This window comes from Candoia aspera, chromosome 3, assembly GCF_035149785.1.
Source record: "Candoia aspera isolate rCanAsp1 chromosome 3, rCanAsp1.hap2, whole genome shotgun sequence".
Lineage (NCBI taxonomy): Eukaryota > Metazoa > Chordata > Lepidosauria > Squamata > Boidae > Candoia > Candoia aspera.
Genome location: NC_086155.1, coordinates 57,873,882 through 57,891,048, shown reverse-complemented (window position 1 = coordinate 57,891,048; position 17,167 = coordinate 57,873,882). Strand labels below are relative to the sequence as shown.

Below are 17,167 nucleotides of genomic sequence, written 5' to 3'. Positions count from 1 at the left end.
GGTTTTCCAGTGCATGTTATATGTTTGTTTCTGGAAAGCTGACATAGGAAAATAAAAATTTCATAACTTTGATGTTCAGTCAGCACTTTCTATTTTTACAAAGAGGTTGTTAAAGGAAGTTTTGAAAAACAAAAATGGTTTTTAGCTTTATGTTCCATAACTTAATGGCATTTCCTCTGAAACTCAGTATACCAGAATATAATTATATAAACCACAATATAATAGCACAACCACTTGAAAATAAAGTTTTCATCAGAAAATTCATGTGCTACACTGATCCACATGGATTCATTCTCCGTCTCTGTTTCCACTTTAAGGCTTAATTTAACTGCAGGATGAAGAAGCATTATTTCTTTTTTTTCCCCTGTAGATATAAACTGATTTTCAAAACAGTTGACTGCTTATTTCCTTATTTTTCCTGGACTCTAATTTTGATTAATTTGGGATGAGTTTGATCCTATGAATTCTGAGGAAGTGAACAGCAGTACTAGCTCAACCATTTACAGTTTGGACTCCTGCCCTTCCTGGTTGGTGAAATACTACAGGGAGGTGACAGAAGCTAGGCTGAGGCGATGGTGAATGCATCTTTGAGAGGGGAGGTATTACCACCCACTTGGAAACCATCCGCCTCAAGAAACCATCATTCAGCCTGGATATACTGGACAATTTTTGCGGGAAGGTGGTGGAGAAAGTGGATGGACTGCACACTTACAGATGATCTTTGGTGGGACAGAGATAGAGGTAGGGTGATCTTCATGGTCCTGTCTGATCTGTCAGTGGCTTTTGATATTATCTTTCATGGTACCCTTCTGAGCCATCTGTGAGGGTTAGGAGTGGGAGGCACTGTTTTGCAGTAGTTCTCTTCCTTTCTGAAGGGACAGTTTCATTTAGTGTTGGTGGAAAGAGATTGAGCCCTCTGCCCCTCAATTGTGAGATGCCACAAGGCTCACTGTTCTCCTACTCCTATTTAGTATTTACATGAAACCACTGGGCAAGATCATCTGCTGGTACAAGGCTAGGTTTCATTAGTATGTGGATGATACCCAACCTGACCCCTCCTGCTAATAGGCAACTATATGCTGAGAATTAATTGCTATTCAAGACAGATTTTCACTAATATTAACTTTTTAAAAAAACATTGGTATTTGAGAATATAAAATAAAGAGTCGCTTGGTGAGATAGGCGGTGGCAAGATGGGCGGTGAAGAAATGTGAAAAATAAATTAAATAAAAATAAAATAGTTTTTTTGTAAGTTAGTTTTTCAGAATTATTTCCTACTTTTATTATGATCTTTTTATTTTTGAAATGTACTTTCGTTTTCCTTCAATTAAAAGTTCCAGAATTTGCTATTGCCCTGAACTAAATGATAAATGTATACTTCCAGTGATCTAAGATGACATATTTCAAAGGTACTTTTCCAATAGTAATATATAATATTAAGAATTCATTTGCACTTATGAGATAACTTACCAGCAATTCAGACATTCAGGTTTTATGGTGTTGAGTCTGGGTCTCCATTAATTTTCAAATTTAATTTGTAAAATTCTTTGAAAATGGCATAGGCTCTGTTAGAAAATGGCTAGCTAGCATAGGGATTGGCAGTTAATAAAATGGCAAAATACCAAACAAGCATTTGACAGAGGTACTTGTCTGATGTTAAAAGAAAAATAATGCATTTGCCCAAGAACTGAATATATACTGGATGTGATGTCTAAACCATAAAGTACAAAACCAGTTCATGGTTAGTTCTCCTTCAGGATCATACTCCATTCTCTATTCTTCCTCCTGCGCCTGGGATGCACGATTCTGTTTCACTCATCATGGCCTCTCCAGTCCCATCACTTGATCCTCACTGCAGGAACTGTTTCTTCTCCTTCTCCCTCTTTTATGTTTAAAAAAAAGTTTTGGCAAGTGATTAGGAAACAGCTGAGCTCAGGCTTCTTTTCCCTTTGAATAATGCTTTGAGTACATGTGAGACCCAGAGGTGTATTGCGGATGGAGGCCAGAGTTCAGCTGCTTTCTAGCCAGAAAAAAGGTGATTTTAGAAAATAAATAATTAACTCTCCCCTCTCCAATTTTTTCTAAAAGATAGCAGAGGGAGGGTTGGTGAGCAACTAGGAAGGTGTGCTCATATCCAGTAAGGCCTGTACAGTAAATGCCATATTATTAGACCCTAGTATATAAAACCCATACTTTCATTTAATATACGTAAAATTTTACAGTAAGTAGGTTGTGTTTTTTTTCTAATTTTGCTATGATGATTACACTGCATGTAGAATTATGTGTATTGTTTTGGCTGTAAGTCTTTGAAATTGTTTATCACCATTTAACAAATAGTCCTAATCATTTGGTACTCTGCTTAAAATGAGGGGTGGGTGTACTTATCTATATCCATTTATTTCAGTACTAGTGTGTTAAGTTTGTACCATATTTGTAATAATCATGGCCTCATATTTCATACAGGCAGAACAAATTGCACAGGCTTACCAAACTCTCACTTCGTAGATTACTATTTTCAGTATAAAAACAAGAAGACTTCTCTACCTCATGCTTTAAACTTTCTTTTTATGAAAATATGAACAATTATATACATTCTCAAACTCCTTATATGTATCTAAGAATAGGACAATTGGGATTTATTTCCTATTCTCAAATACACTAGTTTATTTATACTTGAGCTAAAGGGAGAGTGTTACTGTCTTTCTTACAAAGCAGGATTATATTTTGCCTGTATATTTGAATGCAAAACAGTTGTGTAATGTTTTGGAACTGGTGTCATCCAAAATTCCAAAATTTCTGTAAAACTGCAGTTGTACTATAATGATTCAAAGGTAATGAACCCCTACTAAATCCACTGTTTCTGACTTAAGATTTTACTCCTGTTTTGTAGGTTTATGGGTGTCTGTGTACATCAAGGACAATTGCATGCCCTTACTGAGGTAAGCTTTGATTACCTCTCCTCCCCTTGGCTTTGCAAATTTTCTTATGGTCCTGCTAAGCAACATGTTTAATGAAGTAGACTAGCATAGCTCTGACATAGGTACCACTGCAAAACAGTACCTTGCCAGTACTCCCAACCCTTGGAGACGGTCTAAAACGATACCATGACCTATGGTATCAAAGGCTGCTAAGCAATCAAAGAATACTAGGAGGGTTGCATGCTCACTTTCCCAGTCTCACCAAGGGTCATCTAAGGGTATGCAGTGTAGTTTTGGTGCTATATTCATTTCTGAAAACAGACTGAATTGGTCCAGATAATATTTCTTCAAGGTCTTTCTGCAACTGCAGTCTCACCACCCTTCTCAGCAGCCATCCCCAGAAAGAGAAAGTTGAAGACTGGTTGATAACTCTTCTGGATTGGGGGTCAAATGACCCTTGAGGAGAGACTGTACCAGCACTACCACCTTCAAGTCAGGCAGCATCACCCCTTTTCCCAAGGATGCATTTACTGCCACCCTGAACCAGCTACCAGCTACCTCCCTAGAGATTTTCATCAACCAGGAAGAGCCAAGATCCAGACCACATGTGGCAGAGTTGTTTTCAGAAAGAACCTGTCCACTTCCTGAGGATTCAAAGGCTCATCCCAGAAAACCTTGCAAGAAGTAGTCTTTGTTATCGCATTAGGACTTGTCTAGCTAATGTCCAGTTCTGAGTAGATCAGAGCAATTTTATCATCTAGATGCATAGAAAATTCCTCACAACAGCTCTGCAAATATTTTTTTAACCCATCCTTCTCCAGTAGGGTCCATGTCTCTCTCTCTCTCACACACACACATACCACATGCATTTGTGTGCGTGTGTTTGTGTGTAAATATCAGTCAGTGATTAGGGCAGATCAAGCTTTATAGCATGATTGCAGCTGCTGTATTTAATCTAGCACAAGCACATTTTTAAGTCTCTTATCAAAACAGAAAATTGCCAACATTGTGGTTGAATCATTTTTACCGCTTCCGATTATGCCATACAGCATTGAACTGAAATATCTCTTAATGGCAACACAATTTCTAGAACATCAGGAGGGATATTAACATTTGATAGCTATATAGCATTTCTATAAATGACTGTATACCATCACTTCCAATAAGTAGTATCAGTAGTCCTCACTTAACGGCTATTTGTTTAACAATGGTTTGGAGATACGATGGGGCTAAAAAGTTACTTATGACCTGTCCTTGAAGTTATGACCATTGCACCACCCCTGCGGTCACATGATCACGATTTGGGTGCTTGGCAACTGACTCGCATTTACGACTGTGCAGGTCCCGCGGTCATGTGATCACAATTTGTGACCTCCCCAGCTGGCTTTCTACCTGAAAAATCAATTGGAAACAATTGATTTGCTTTATGACCATCACAGTTCGCTTTATGGCCCCAGTGACTCGCTTTACAGCCGCCACAAAAATGGTTGTAAAATTGGGTCTGGTCATATGGTGCCTCACTTAACAACTGCATCACTTAATAACTGAAATTCTGGTCCCTATTGTGGTCATTAAGCGAGGACTACCTTTATTAAGATACAATTGCAATGCATTTTGTGTCATCATTCTGTATAGATTCTGTTCTTCTGCTTGGCCATTCCTTTAATGGATATTTTTATTTATGATGCTATGCAAAAATACGAATGGCTTCCTCTGTTCTCCATTCCTTACATTCATGTTCTGTCAGAAGACTGGCAACCCATAGGGTAAAATATTTAATTTAGGCATGTATGCTTGAAACATTAGGAAGATGCTCTCAAAATTTCTGATAAGGATCTTTATGTTCAGAAGAGATCTTGGATTTGTGAATGTTCACATAATCTTAATTGGTTAATGTTTATTCAGCTATTTAATACTCACCTCGTCTTACTGTTGCATACCCTTCTTGTTGTAGAGGTCTTTTCCTGTATTATTTATATGTTCTGCTGCCACCACTAAACCTCCTTTCTAGTTTAGAAACTTCTAAAAATTTATAAGATAACAGTACTGGGTGGAATATGGAAAAAGATATAGGTTGGAACAGGTACTTGGTTAACATAGAAAGTTGACTTGTATTAAGTAATTTAAACAAGGTTTTAAAATGGGCTGACATTTACAAAATATCTCTAGCGTCTCAATACTAGCCTACCCTGATGCTACAATTATTCGGAATCCTGTCTTCCTTAGACAAATCAGTTATTCCACCTCCCAAATCCACCTCCACTTCCAGCCTCCTCATCCTGGAATATAACCTGGGAGGAGGTGTCCTGCATTGCCATCCCTTGATTGGCTGTTCTCCCCCCTTGTCCCTCCAATCATCACACTCACCTACCCACTTTTTTGCACAATGGAAATATCTCTGGACACGCTTTTCCCTTGGCAAACTCATTGTTTCTGAAATACTGTAATGGTAAAGTAAAATGGCTCTTTGATTAAGAAACAGTCCCTTTACTAATCAATTGTAGGTTATTCTTTTGAAATATTTGCACATACTGTTTGTGAGTATAAATTGTAGTTTGGGATTTAGTGAGTGAAAATGAGATGTCAGATTTTTGTTAACCAAATATTTTTCAGTCAGTGTTACGGATTACCATATTTCATGTATCAACAACATTAAGATAATGTTTTTGGGGTCCCAGGTAGCCTTTCATCCAGACAGTGACTGGTTCATTTTAGCAAGATTGCTAAAATATAATGTACCTACAGACATGGAAAATCTTGTTTGATAGGTAACCTGAAGACATTTGAACTTCAATTCTCAGCAGTCCCTACTAACAAAGACAAAATATTGTGGGAGTTGCAAATATCAGGAGTTCACCAGGTTGCTTCACCTGGTCAAAGATCTCTGAGTTCTTTTCATGGTTTTGAGTGTGATTTTTGCTTTTCAATGTAATTTGTTTCTAGCTGCTTATATATTGTGGAACTAGTAGGTTCCTTGTTGACTTCTGCTTTGGTTTCCAATTGCAATGTGTAAAAGTAGTAGCTATGTGCCTATTTTCTTTTTAAAATATGGTTTCCCTGCATGTTAATTATAGTACATTCTCTGTGCATCTGTTCATTAACTGTAAGTAGTCTTACTTGTGATATTGTCTGTAATAGGCATTTCACATCTTATAACTGTAAAATGAAACTTCAGCTTGTGTAAAGTGGGATTCTTGTGTAGAATGTGCTTATATGTGTATTAGTTAATGCTCTAAGTCAAATATGCTGTACTTCACAAATATTAGGGTATTTCTAATAGGACTCTGAATGTCTTCTGCTCTTCTGTGCTCTTCATTAGTTTCATCAGAGTGGATCTATTGGTAAAAGCTTATGTCTCCTTTTCTAATCCTTTATGTAGGACTGCATTTTGAATAAATGAACACAGGATTTTGATTTTAAAATGTTTGAAAGCTTGTGAAAGAAGAGATCAAAACCATCATGGAAGGCTCATCTCACAATTAGAATGTATTTTTACACTCTCTCTCCCCAACTGAAGCAGGTTCCTCACCTCTATTACTGCAATAATTGACTGGCACAGTGTTTCTGCCTATTCCATTTTACTATTTTTATTTTCCTTATTCTTTTAAAGAGTGGCATTTCATTCAGTGGAAAGATTTTTGTTGTGCAGAATTAGTGCTGGAGAACCTATCCTCATTCTTTGACAAAATAAGCACCAGTGAGAAACAAGATTATCTTTCTTTCCTCTATCCAATATTATTCTAATGTTATTGCAACACACTTTTGAACATGTTGAAAGTGCCACTATAGAAGAGGTTATCCTATAAAAATGAATGACAGATACATGTACTAGCTGTAGTTGTTTATGAACTCCAAACAGATGCTACAGAACCTTGTGCTGGGGTAAGATTATTATCCTTAGTTACTTCTGTAGAATTTACCTGAAGAATGCTTCAATTCTTAGCTGATTATTATATAAAAGATCTGAAACCCTTGTAATGTAGGCTTAGTGTTCTGTCTATAACAAGATAAAGTTATTGCAAGTAATTAAAAGTTGCAGCAGTTAATATACTTCATTAAAAATTATTCTATGGGACAGAAACCCAAATAAAAGCTTAGTTCTAGAAATGAACTGGTGGTTTTGGTGGTGGTGTTATTGTTTGTAACACTTCTTTTCTTAGTTACTTGGCTGCTCCTCTGCCATGACCTTTTCCTGATTTTTATTTGCTATGAAGTTCCTAAGAGCTAGATTCAGCCTGAAACTGTAGCAAAAGGATGGCAGTCTATAAATAATCATAATATTGCATATAACCCTCAGCTTATTTTCAGAAGCTCCACAAGGAAATCAGTTTAGACTCCTGGCCAGAGAGAGAAAAGAGGTAGTACTCATTAGTACTTTCTCTCCACCTATGATTGTCATGCAGTTGTGACATGTGGCATTGTGGCCTCTCATTGAGCATGGCCCTTGACAGGGAAGTTTCTGTACTACAGCAAACTGATGTGGGGATAGAGGGAGAATGCTGTCAATTTCATTTTGGGGGGAAAATGTGTAGTACATGTAGTTTTACTATGGCCCAGGTCAGCACATGCTGCTTCCGATAGGGGAGATTAAAGAGGCTTTTCTCTCTTTACCTAAATGTTTTCTCGTATGGCTTAAAGGCAAAAATATTTGATTTTATTATACTTATTTTAATCTTTGTAGCACCACTGCAATGAATATGGGAATTGTGCAGCGAAAGAAGTTGGCAGAGTTTTCCTGAAGTAACGGATATAGAATCAGCAGGAGTAGTGGCAATGAGAGATCCTGTTTAACAGAAACATTCTGAGTGCTGGTGACAGTTGCTTTGATAGAGCTGGGAGGTGTGGATAGGCGCGTGTCTTTAACACAGACATCCCTTCTGAATCAAGTGATTTGGTGGAAGAAACATACTACTTAGTTTGCACTGCACCAGGGTAAAATCTGTATACTTCACCAATACTAAATGGAATATTTGTTGTTGCATGAGAGCACATTTGTTTGATACAGAGAAGTCATGTTGTAGCTCAAAAAAAACCTTCCACATTATTATTTTTGGCTTGGATACTGTCTTCAAATGATTCAGATACTTAGTAGTGAAGCCTCTTGAGATCTTAATGCATATTTCATGAAATTATTTTTAGTAACTGTCATGGCCTTTGAAAAATTTGAACAGAGATTGCCAGTTGTTCTGCACAAGTAGAAAATATTTTATTACTGATGTGTGATGGCCTTTTTCTTATTCAGGATTTATCTGTTGAATGTATATGTGGATGCTTGATTTAAGAAAAAAACTAAATGAAATAATTCTCACAAAATCACTGTTGAAGCATTTGTCATTTTTCTCATAATAAACCGTTAAGCTCTGATCCTCTGATTCCTGGTGAAGGCATCAAGAGCTTTGAATGTCAAAGATCTTCCTATCCTCAGGCATCCAAGTTCTTGGATGAGGGTGAGAGGTTGTGGGGAGGCTGGAAAAGAAAGGGAAGAGAGATTAGACATAAACAATCAAGAAACAGGAGATTATTGGTAGTTTATTTTCTCAATGACAGCTCTGCCAGGGGGCAAGAAGTATTTCAAATTATTCAAAGAGATTCTGCCTTAAAAAAACCTCTGTAAATGGGGGTTGGAAATTTCTCTTGCAGTTTCCAAGATTGTGTATTTACCGCAAGACTACCACTAAAGATACCTCACTGAAGTCTGTATACTTCTGCCTTCCTTTGTCTTGCTCAGCTGCATGGAACTTGATAGTGAGGGCACATCATTTTGCTGCTGTGGTTGCCCCTTTGGAAGTGTTTTATTAGCAATATGGCCAGAAATAGAGTAGACGAGACATGCAAAATGTTTTAAATTTCAGTTGTCTCAAACAGTTGTTTTGAATATGAAACAGTGTATGTCTTGCATTTGAAAGAGGGTGTCTTGATCATTGTGGAAGTGTTTTAATTTTGAAACAGCTCAGAGCACTCAAAATGATAGACACAACTAGTTTGCATGTATATTTGAAACACATTGAAAAGATTCAAATTTGAAATGTTTTGCACAACTCTGGTATAGTCTAGGGATATGTCAGAAGCATGGTGAAAATGCCTGAGACTGTAGTACCTTTGTCCACCTCATATTCTTAACATGTCCAAAGTACAACAGGCCAGCACAGGAACTAATTTAGATGAATCCATAAGCCTGTAGTAGTCAATGGATTTTTTAGATTTGTTTCAAGAATGGACTGCTGTGCTATATTATAAGTTGAAAGTTTGAAATTGTTTCTGTCCAGGAGATATTTGCTATGTTGATGAATGGACCTGCTCAATCAATGAGTCCAGCTGAATAGCTTCTTGGCCTAATTTAATTTTCCAGTATAAAATTATTTGCTTTTAGAGGAATTATTCAGGAACTTGTACGTACACTTGAAACACTGCACTAAAAAACTATATACTGAATGTTTTATTTAATTACTTCACAAAGTTAGCAAGAGGCATATCCTACCTAACCTTTAGAGATGGTTTCATGTTTAGCAAGAGCTTCAAAGTTACCTGTGGTGTACTGTAGTTCCTATAGATTAGTCTAGCAGCAATCATTTCAAAAACAAGAGCCCCCAGTTCATTCCATACATTGCTGCAAAGAGGAATAGCCATGGTGGTGGTCTTTCCTGCTCCCTTTTTAAAAAGCTGGGAAGATGTCAGTCACCAAAGATTGCTTCGCTATAATGAGAATTTTTTAGGGAAATTTAAACTAATGAGAGTCAAGGGACTGTGAATTCTACCATATCTATAAAGTACTCTTATGTAGGTGGACCAGGTATCCCCATTTTTTGCATGATATAAGACTCTAGTCTGTCAGTGGCCTGTCACACACTTGCTAGTCACCCATGCAAAATGTAGTAATTCTTGTTGTTCCTTGCCTCTGTAAAGTAGCAAGTTGCATACAAATGGGTACATTTCGGAGCCATCCATGTAGTTTCTTATTGGATAGAATGCTTACCACACACACCCATCTCCCTGCTCTGTTTTGATCATCCCTAGTCATGGAAAAATCCAGGAATGCTGCTTTGCCAGCATAAAACTCTCAGCTATGTGAAACACACTCCATCAACAAAGCTGATTTGGCAGAAGCAGAGGGGAAGCTTTTCTAGCTTTTTAGTGTTGGTAATTGGTTCACAATGAATTCTTCCCTTGAAAGAGTCCAGTGACCGCCCAATGCCTGCACAACACCTCTACACAATACCTGCCATTGCAGGCTGAGGGGGAGTGTTTAATAAGGCACCATATAGGTATATAAATAGAGGTAGATAAATGCCTGTTAGGGGGAGGGGATGATAACTCCAGAAACGTCTTCTGTATATACAACAGCGTGAGGAAAGGCTGGTTTCACTGTGAAAGGGAATGGGGGCTTTTACACATTGATTGGCTGCCTTGTATTTTTGCATTCCGCTGTTGGCTAATTTAGGCTGAGCAGTGATTGGATGAAAGTATTGCCCATGAGCTGCAGTGCCACAGAAAATAGGGAAGTGTGACCCATAGTTGATGGGGATTGCAAGAGGCAAAATACAGATTGAGTGTACAGTGGTGTTGGAAGTAATAGCAGATCAAATGGGTTGCAGTATGCTAGAGCTCCTTGCAGAGCAAGCTTTTTTGTAGCTTCACCTCTGTTATGACTCATTTCAAGTGCAATATTAAACTATTATTTGTGGAAGAGTATCCCACCAAGCTGCCTCTTCTCCTCCCATCTTTTACATGATGTTTTCCCTCAAATTCCAGTTTTCACTAATCTGTTTCAAGCCACAGTTTGAGAACATGGATTGAAATGGATTTCTGAATCATAATTCAGAAATGAGTACTAAGTATCATATGTAATAACACACCATAGTTAATAAATAGCAAATTGAAGAGGGAAATTGCACGAAAAGCATGCAAGATCATAAGAGTCTCAGTTGCCAACTGCGATTAGTTAATACTTCTTAACTGAGTCATAGACTATTCAGATTCTCCCTTGATTGCACAAAAGATGGATTTATCTTCTTTCAGTAATATGGTGGACAACAATAGTTTCTTCTAAAAATCCAGTCTTTAATCTGCCTACTGCTTTAATTTATGTACTTTTCTTTCAAATAACGTAGCGTCTTTGGACAATTTAGCGACCCAGTCTCATTGGTGAATGGATGGCCTTAGACATTGAAATTATAAATAAACACATAAATACATATGTATGTTCCAACTACAATCTAATTTTCTTCTATGTAAGTAGTTAGGGGTTTTTTTTTAAGGAAAAAGTCTACAAGACTTAGATGGTGCTGCTTTTGAGGACTTGATACTGTTCCCTACCCTGCAACTTTGAACATCCACTGTGTTTTAATACTTATGAGTAACTGAGCCCATACAGTGAATCCACCCATATTGTTTTAGCACTGTTTTTATCTTGAAAGTTTGCATGTTTCTTAGAGTTCTGGTAATATAGGCTGTCACATGATTAGTATCGGGGATACGCTATCATAGGATACTCTCAAAACACTAGTCTTAATAAAGATAAATTTTAACTTTGTAAAACCATTAATGTCAATTTTGATAGGAGTCTGTCCATTTTTTCTAGCATGTATTAGATAGTTGATGCTTGAAGGATTGATACATAACGAAATCTCATAAGAATGTATGAGTGCTCAAAGGCATAACACTTAAAATGTGAACTCATAATTCTATGCATCTTTATTGGTTAAATAAATGATGCCTGAAAGAAGTCTGTATTTCACACAGTTGGACTTTTTGATTCCAGTTACAGAACTGCATATATCATCCTTAATATTAACTAGGTGCCATGCATCCAAATGTTCATGGTTCATGGCAACTGTATGTATAGTTGCAAAAAAGTGTAATTATTCCTTTCTTGACTTCTTTCCTGACATACTGATTTATGAATAATCTGATTCACACAATGTTTCCTTTATATAATGCCATACATAATAGGAATCTTGTGGAGAAAATTAAATGGCCAAGCCATTTAATGTACATAAGAGTCAGTCCATGGTATCTGTTATACCTCATTTTGTTCCTATTCATTCAAGTTGTATGTTGTTGCATATGGAGAGGTGTGAAAGTCTACTAGAACTTCCAACATATCACAAAAAATAGTGGCCTATCTATCAGTTTATATGCTGCCTCAATCTTAGTATGATAATAAAATAGTTACAAGCCTAATGCATTTCAACTAAAAATTGCCTTTTGCACTGTTACTGTTTAAGACCGTGTTTTTTTCCTAAAAAATCATCAAGCCAGGGTACTGCAACTCTTTATGCATAAACAGTAGAACACTAAAATAATTTTAAAAGTAAAATTAAAGAGATGTATCTGGGTACTCTTCTAAAAGAGTAAAGCCTTGTGTGAGTTTGATAGTGATTTTGAATAGGCAATCATTACACAAGGGTTTTGATTAGGGACAATTATGAATGGTAAAATAAATTGTAGACTTTGTGAGTACTAGATCTGATATGAAAAAATTCAAACACCACTCTATGATAGCAAGGAGGTGCAGGATGGAAAGTCTTGCAGCACAGATCTGTAGAAAAGAGATGTAGCTGTAGAAAAGAGAAATGGGCTTACCGTTTCTGTGGAGGATTTTTTTCCTGCCAGTCATGTATTATGTTCTCTGTGCAAGTGTCTTTTTCACATGCTAATTGCACTGATACCAGATTAAGTTGCAGTTATAAGGAACAAAGTTCATGCAACTAAGAGACCAATTATTACGAAATTGGGTATAGTTGCACTATTAAAAGTCTTTGAATTTTCCTACCTACCTCTGAACTGTAATTTAGTTGGGTAACTAAATAGCCGTGAGTTACATATTTTATTTATTTACTTATTATTCACATTTCTATCACCGCGCATCTCCCCTTAAAAGGAGATATTCATGTGCACTCTTTCCTCCCTCCACAACATGGTTTCAGGTCGTCAGCATCTACATTTAAAATAGGAGTCCCTATTATTTTCCAAGTGGAATGGGGAGGTTATTCTGCTTAGATGAACAGTGGTAGTTCAAACTGCAGTTCAGTTAACCAGATTTTCCCTCAGTTTGGACATAATAAAGGAATTGAGGTGGTTTGGAAATTACATCCTGTTCTAAATCTTTATTTCCTGTAACAGTTGAGAATATGATCATGAAAACCACTGTATATATCTTGCATTATGAAATGTTCCAAGATAACCAAAAATTGTATGATCACAGGTGCCATATGAAGGAATAGGCACATTAAACCCCAACACTATAAACAGTCTCTCTCAGAAGTTACGTTTATGTGGAACAAGGAACACCATAGTCATGGTATTAAAAAGGTATCTCATAGTGCAAATAATCTGAAAATGTCCCTCCAAAAAGGACCAGAACCACTGGATAGTGTACCTTCTAGTCCCATTTTAGATAAGTGGTCAAGATATGTGTAAGGCTGAACGTATCGAAAGCTGTAGAGATTCTGCAAAACCAATGGAGTAACATTCCTTAACACCAGTTCAGGGCATATATTGGGCCATCTGAAGCCTGTACCATAACCATATCTAAAGCTAGATTGAAATGGACAATCTATTTTACCCAGAAATATTTGGAGCTGAAATATCACTTCATATAGAACCTTGGAGGCTATTTATTTATTCAAACAATTTATAGGCTGCCCAACTCCCAACAACTCTGGGCAGTTTACAATTAAAAGTTTAAAAAATGTACAAAATACAAAATGAAACAGCCCCAGAAACAACATAAAACCAAACAAAGTCCATCCAGCAGGGGCTCAACCTTTGCTCTGCTCCAGTATCTGGGAGAATAACCAGTTCTTTAATAGGTTCTTAAACATCATCAGGGTGGGAGCCATCCAGATCTCTAAACAGATTCATCTTCCTCGTGCCCTCCAAATATATTGGATTTCAATTTCAATATATTTTATTTGTCCTACAGAGGCTGAGGTAGGTATTTTGAAACTCATTTTGATTAATATAAAACTCTCATGCACTTTTAGGTGTCATGCAATCAAGCTGCATGCTAAAGCCATGTTCACCACTTTCATTCATCATTTGATTGCTCTCCCTGACTTTATAAGGAAGGAAAGGCAAGGGTCAAGTCCATATGAAGTTGGCTATAATTCTCCAAGGAGCCTGATCCCATTTATGGGTTGTATAAACTGAAAAGTTCCCTTATTATTAGATAAATACAGATTGTAGTTACATTAGTTGGCCATTTAATAACTATGGCATCCTGATTGATTGACTGGACTTGTACCCTGCCACAATCAAATAACTCTTAGTGACTTACAGAGCGTACAGTATAACAATTAAAACATCCACAGTGGATTCTAATCAGTACAGCATAAAACACCAATGGAGACAAGAATCAACAACTAAATTTTTAAAAAATAACATGATACAATACATTAATATATTAGCTTACCATAGTTTATATTGTATTCTACATTGTGAAAAGATGCTCAAGAACATTCCTACTCATGTCATTTCTGCATTTTGGGAAATGAAATCAAACAGGAATTTAAAATAATTCCTTGCTAAAATGATAGAAAAATTCATAAGGAGCATTGGGAAGTTATTGAGATACATAGATCTTTTAGAATGGAACACCTTAATTACTCTCTTCCACATCCACAGAGTCTCCAAGTATCAATCATGAAGTTGAAGCATTCTCACAAGATAACCTCAGGATGTCCTTCATCAAAACAAGTTGGGGAAAACTTCAGCATCGGTTGTTTGCCTGGCCCAGATAGCTCAGAACTGGAGAGCCTATTATGTCTAGAATGCCACCTTCAGATACCCACATTCAAAATAAGAACAGGGCACCTGGTGTGTATTATAAAATCATAGTAGACCACTGAAGTTCTGTGTCTTTGCCTGCTGCTATGTAGAGAATCCAGGTAGAGAAACTGGTCTTCCAATCTGGTCTGTGATAAAATAGCTTGGCCAACTGTTTTCCTACTCATTGACTAGGTGTTCAGCAGCAGAACTTTCAATCCGTTGACTGTTATCAAAATCTCACAGGCTTTCTGAACTGAGAAACAGTTTGCGAGCACTCAACTTTATCCTGTTGCGTGTTCTGAAAGCCGTTTTGGAAAGCCGTAAGTAGGCCATCTGGCCAGTAGCAGATGGTAAAACTCACCTGAGCAATAGGATTTGTTTCCATCCCTCTCTTTAGTTTGAACTTGAGAAATACAGTAATTGAAATAATTGCAATTATAGTTATTGTCCTCAGTTGCTCATCTGTTTTGCTTCATTTAACATTAATAAACAAATAACTTCCCATGTTAGTGTAGCTCTTCCATGAGTTGTCCCAGTTCATAAATTCACTTTGCAAATACATAATTACTAGCTACTGGTCTTCTCATAAAATTTGTTTAGTTTCATTGATTTAAAAAGTATCAATTTCTGGTGGAAGATTTTCCAGTTCAAACAACTTAACATTTCCATCACAAACAAAGGTCATCTTGCTGAAAACTTGCTGCACTGAATGTGATGCAGGCCTCACTGAACAATACCTGTATTTATCTGGGGCCCAACAAGCTGTTATCTACAAAGGGTAATCCAGACAGTAAGATGATCTTCATAAGATACAGAATTATTTGCCCCAGCAGAAATATATTACGGGCCTATTAAAAAAAATGGTATGCCATCATACTCTCTGTGACAGTCTAAAATGCTTCTGGCATAAGATGCTGAGGTACTAAGATCTGTGCTAATCTCCATGCAAATAAAATGTTTTGATCTTCTTTAGATTCTTGGGTACTTTAACTAGAAATTAACAGCTCTTTCATTTGTTGCCCAGTAGACAGTACCAGGATACTGTTTTATGTTAATACTAAGCTGTCAGATATAAAATGTATGAAGAATTCATGTTCATTTCTTTGCATATTGTTAATTTTTTTCTTTATAACATATGTGATTTATCATTTGATAATACTACTGTGCAGTCTTGAAATTTGAACTGGCTTGTAGAAGAATTTCGCCACAGTTTGCAAAGTTGTATAATCCTTAATCATAAGATTCATAAGTGAGCTAGAGAAAAACTCATTATTGTAAAAATATAGGGGAGAAGAGAGCTTTAAATATGTGCCACCCTCTGCTGGTAAATAGTAACTATGATTATGAAAATCCAGGATACTGTGTTATAAATATCTACTGCATTTGCCTGTTCTTAAACTTGTGTTACTAACTTTTATGAGCACTTTAAGGAATTGGGCATAGTAAGAATCAAAATTATCAAAATTACTGCATCTTCTTTCAGTGCTTATTCTCATCTTTATAATATGGAATCAAAAAGGAAATTTTTGCTCAGCTAGAGGATCCAGGGAAGAGCTCTAAGAAGTCACCGTGTATTAATTCAGTAACTATATACTGGTTTATAATAGGATATTTAAATATAGTTAGATTAATGTGTTATCCTACTAAGACAAGGAAGAGCTCTTCACTAAATCCAACTCCATGTTTAAATCCACCATCTTTTCTCATTAGTGTTTGTTTTTTTGTTTGCTTTGAACTACATTCTTAACTATAGCTTTGTTTTTTGTTTTTTTTACAGTATATCAACTATGGTAACCTGGAGCAGTTGTTAGATAGTAATCAGCACTTGCCCTGGACTGTGCGAGTAAAGCTGGCATTGGATATTGCTCTTGGACTCAGTTATCTTCACTATAAAGGAATTTTCCACCGAGATTTGACTTCCAAGGTACTGTTCTCCTATTTGATTATATTTTGTGGACAGCAAAATTTTTGGAATTGTTTTGTTCTCTTCAGCCCTTCTCATGTGTTCAGTTGTAAAACAATTGTATAAAAAACCACATTGTCTTACTATCAGAAGAAAGTACTCCACAATGGTAAATGAGTTAGAATTATATTTCTAGGAAAATGGATGTGCAATTAAACTCGTTTAATTTGTTTGGTACAATGCTCCTGTAGCTTTCTAGCTTTCTGTAATACTCTAAGGCTAATCTATTGGAGTAAAACATAATACTTTATTAAAAATGAGTAGTGATGCTGCTTTCAAAATGTGCTTCAAATATGTACCTTTAAAATGTATCTGATTCTTAAAGAAGCTGGTCATTTTGCAAACATGTGAGAACTGTAAGTGGGCATCTGGAATATACCTTAATAATTTGCCAGTGCTGTAGGGATGGGACAGAGTGGAATTGAGGGATATTCTCTGATTTTGGAAAGAAAAGTGTCCAAAGTGCCCGTTCTCACATTTGTATGAATCATTACAGATTTCAGAATACTGATTTGGA

At 36.5% G+C, this 17,167-nt stretch overlaps 1 protein-coding gene across 2 annotated transcripts in view; it reads left to right on the top strand.

Annotated features, from left to right (window-relative positions):
- The window catches only part of TESK2 (testis associated actin remodelling kinase 2), a 58,731-nt gene that overhangs the window by 27,282 nt on the left and 14,282 nt on the right, over window positions 1-17,167 (top strand). For both annotated transcript variants that reach the window (XM_063297824.1, XM_063297823.1), the window contains exons 4-5: window positions 2,891-2,939; window positions 16,465-16,611. In XM_063297824.1, coding sequence (XP_063153894.1) covers window positions 2,891-2,939; window positions 16,465-16,611 — 196 coding nt within the window. The remainder of the gene's footprint in view (window positions 1-2,890; window positions 2,940-16,464; window positions 16,612-17,167) is intronic.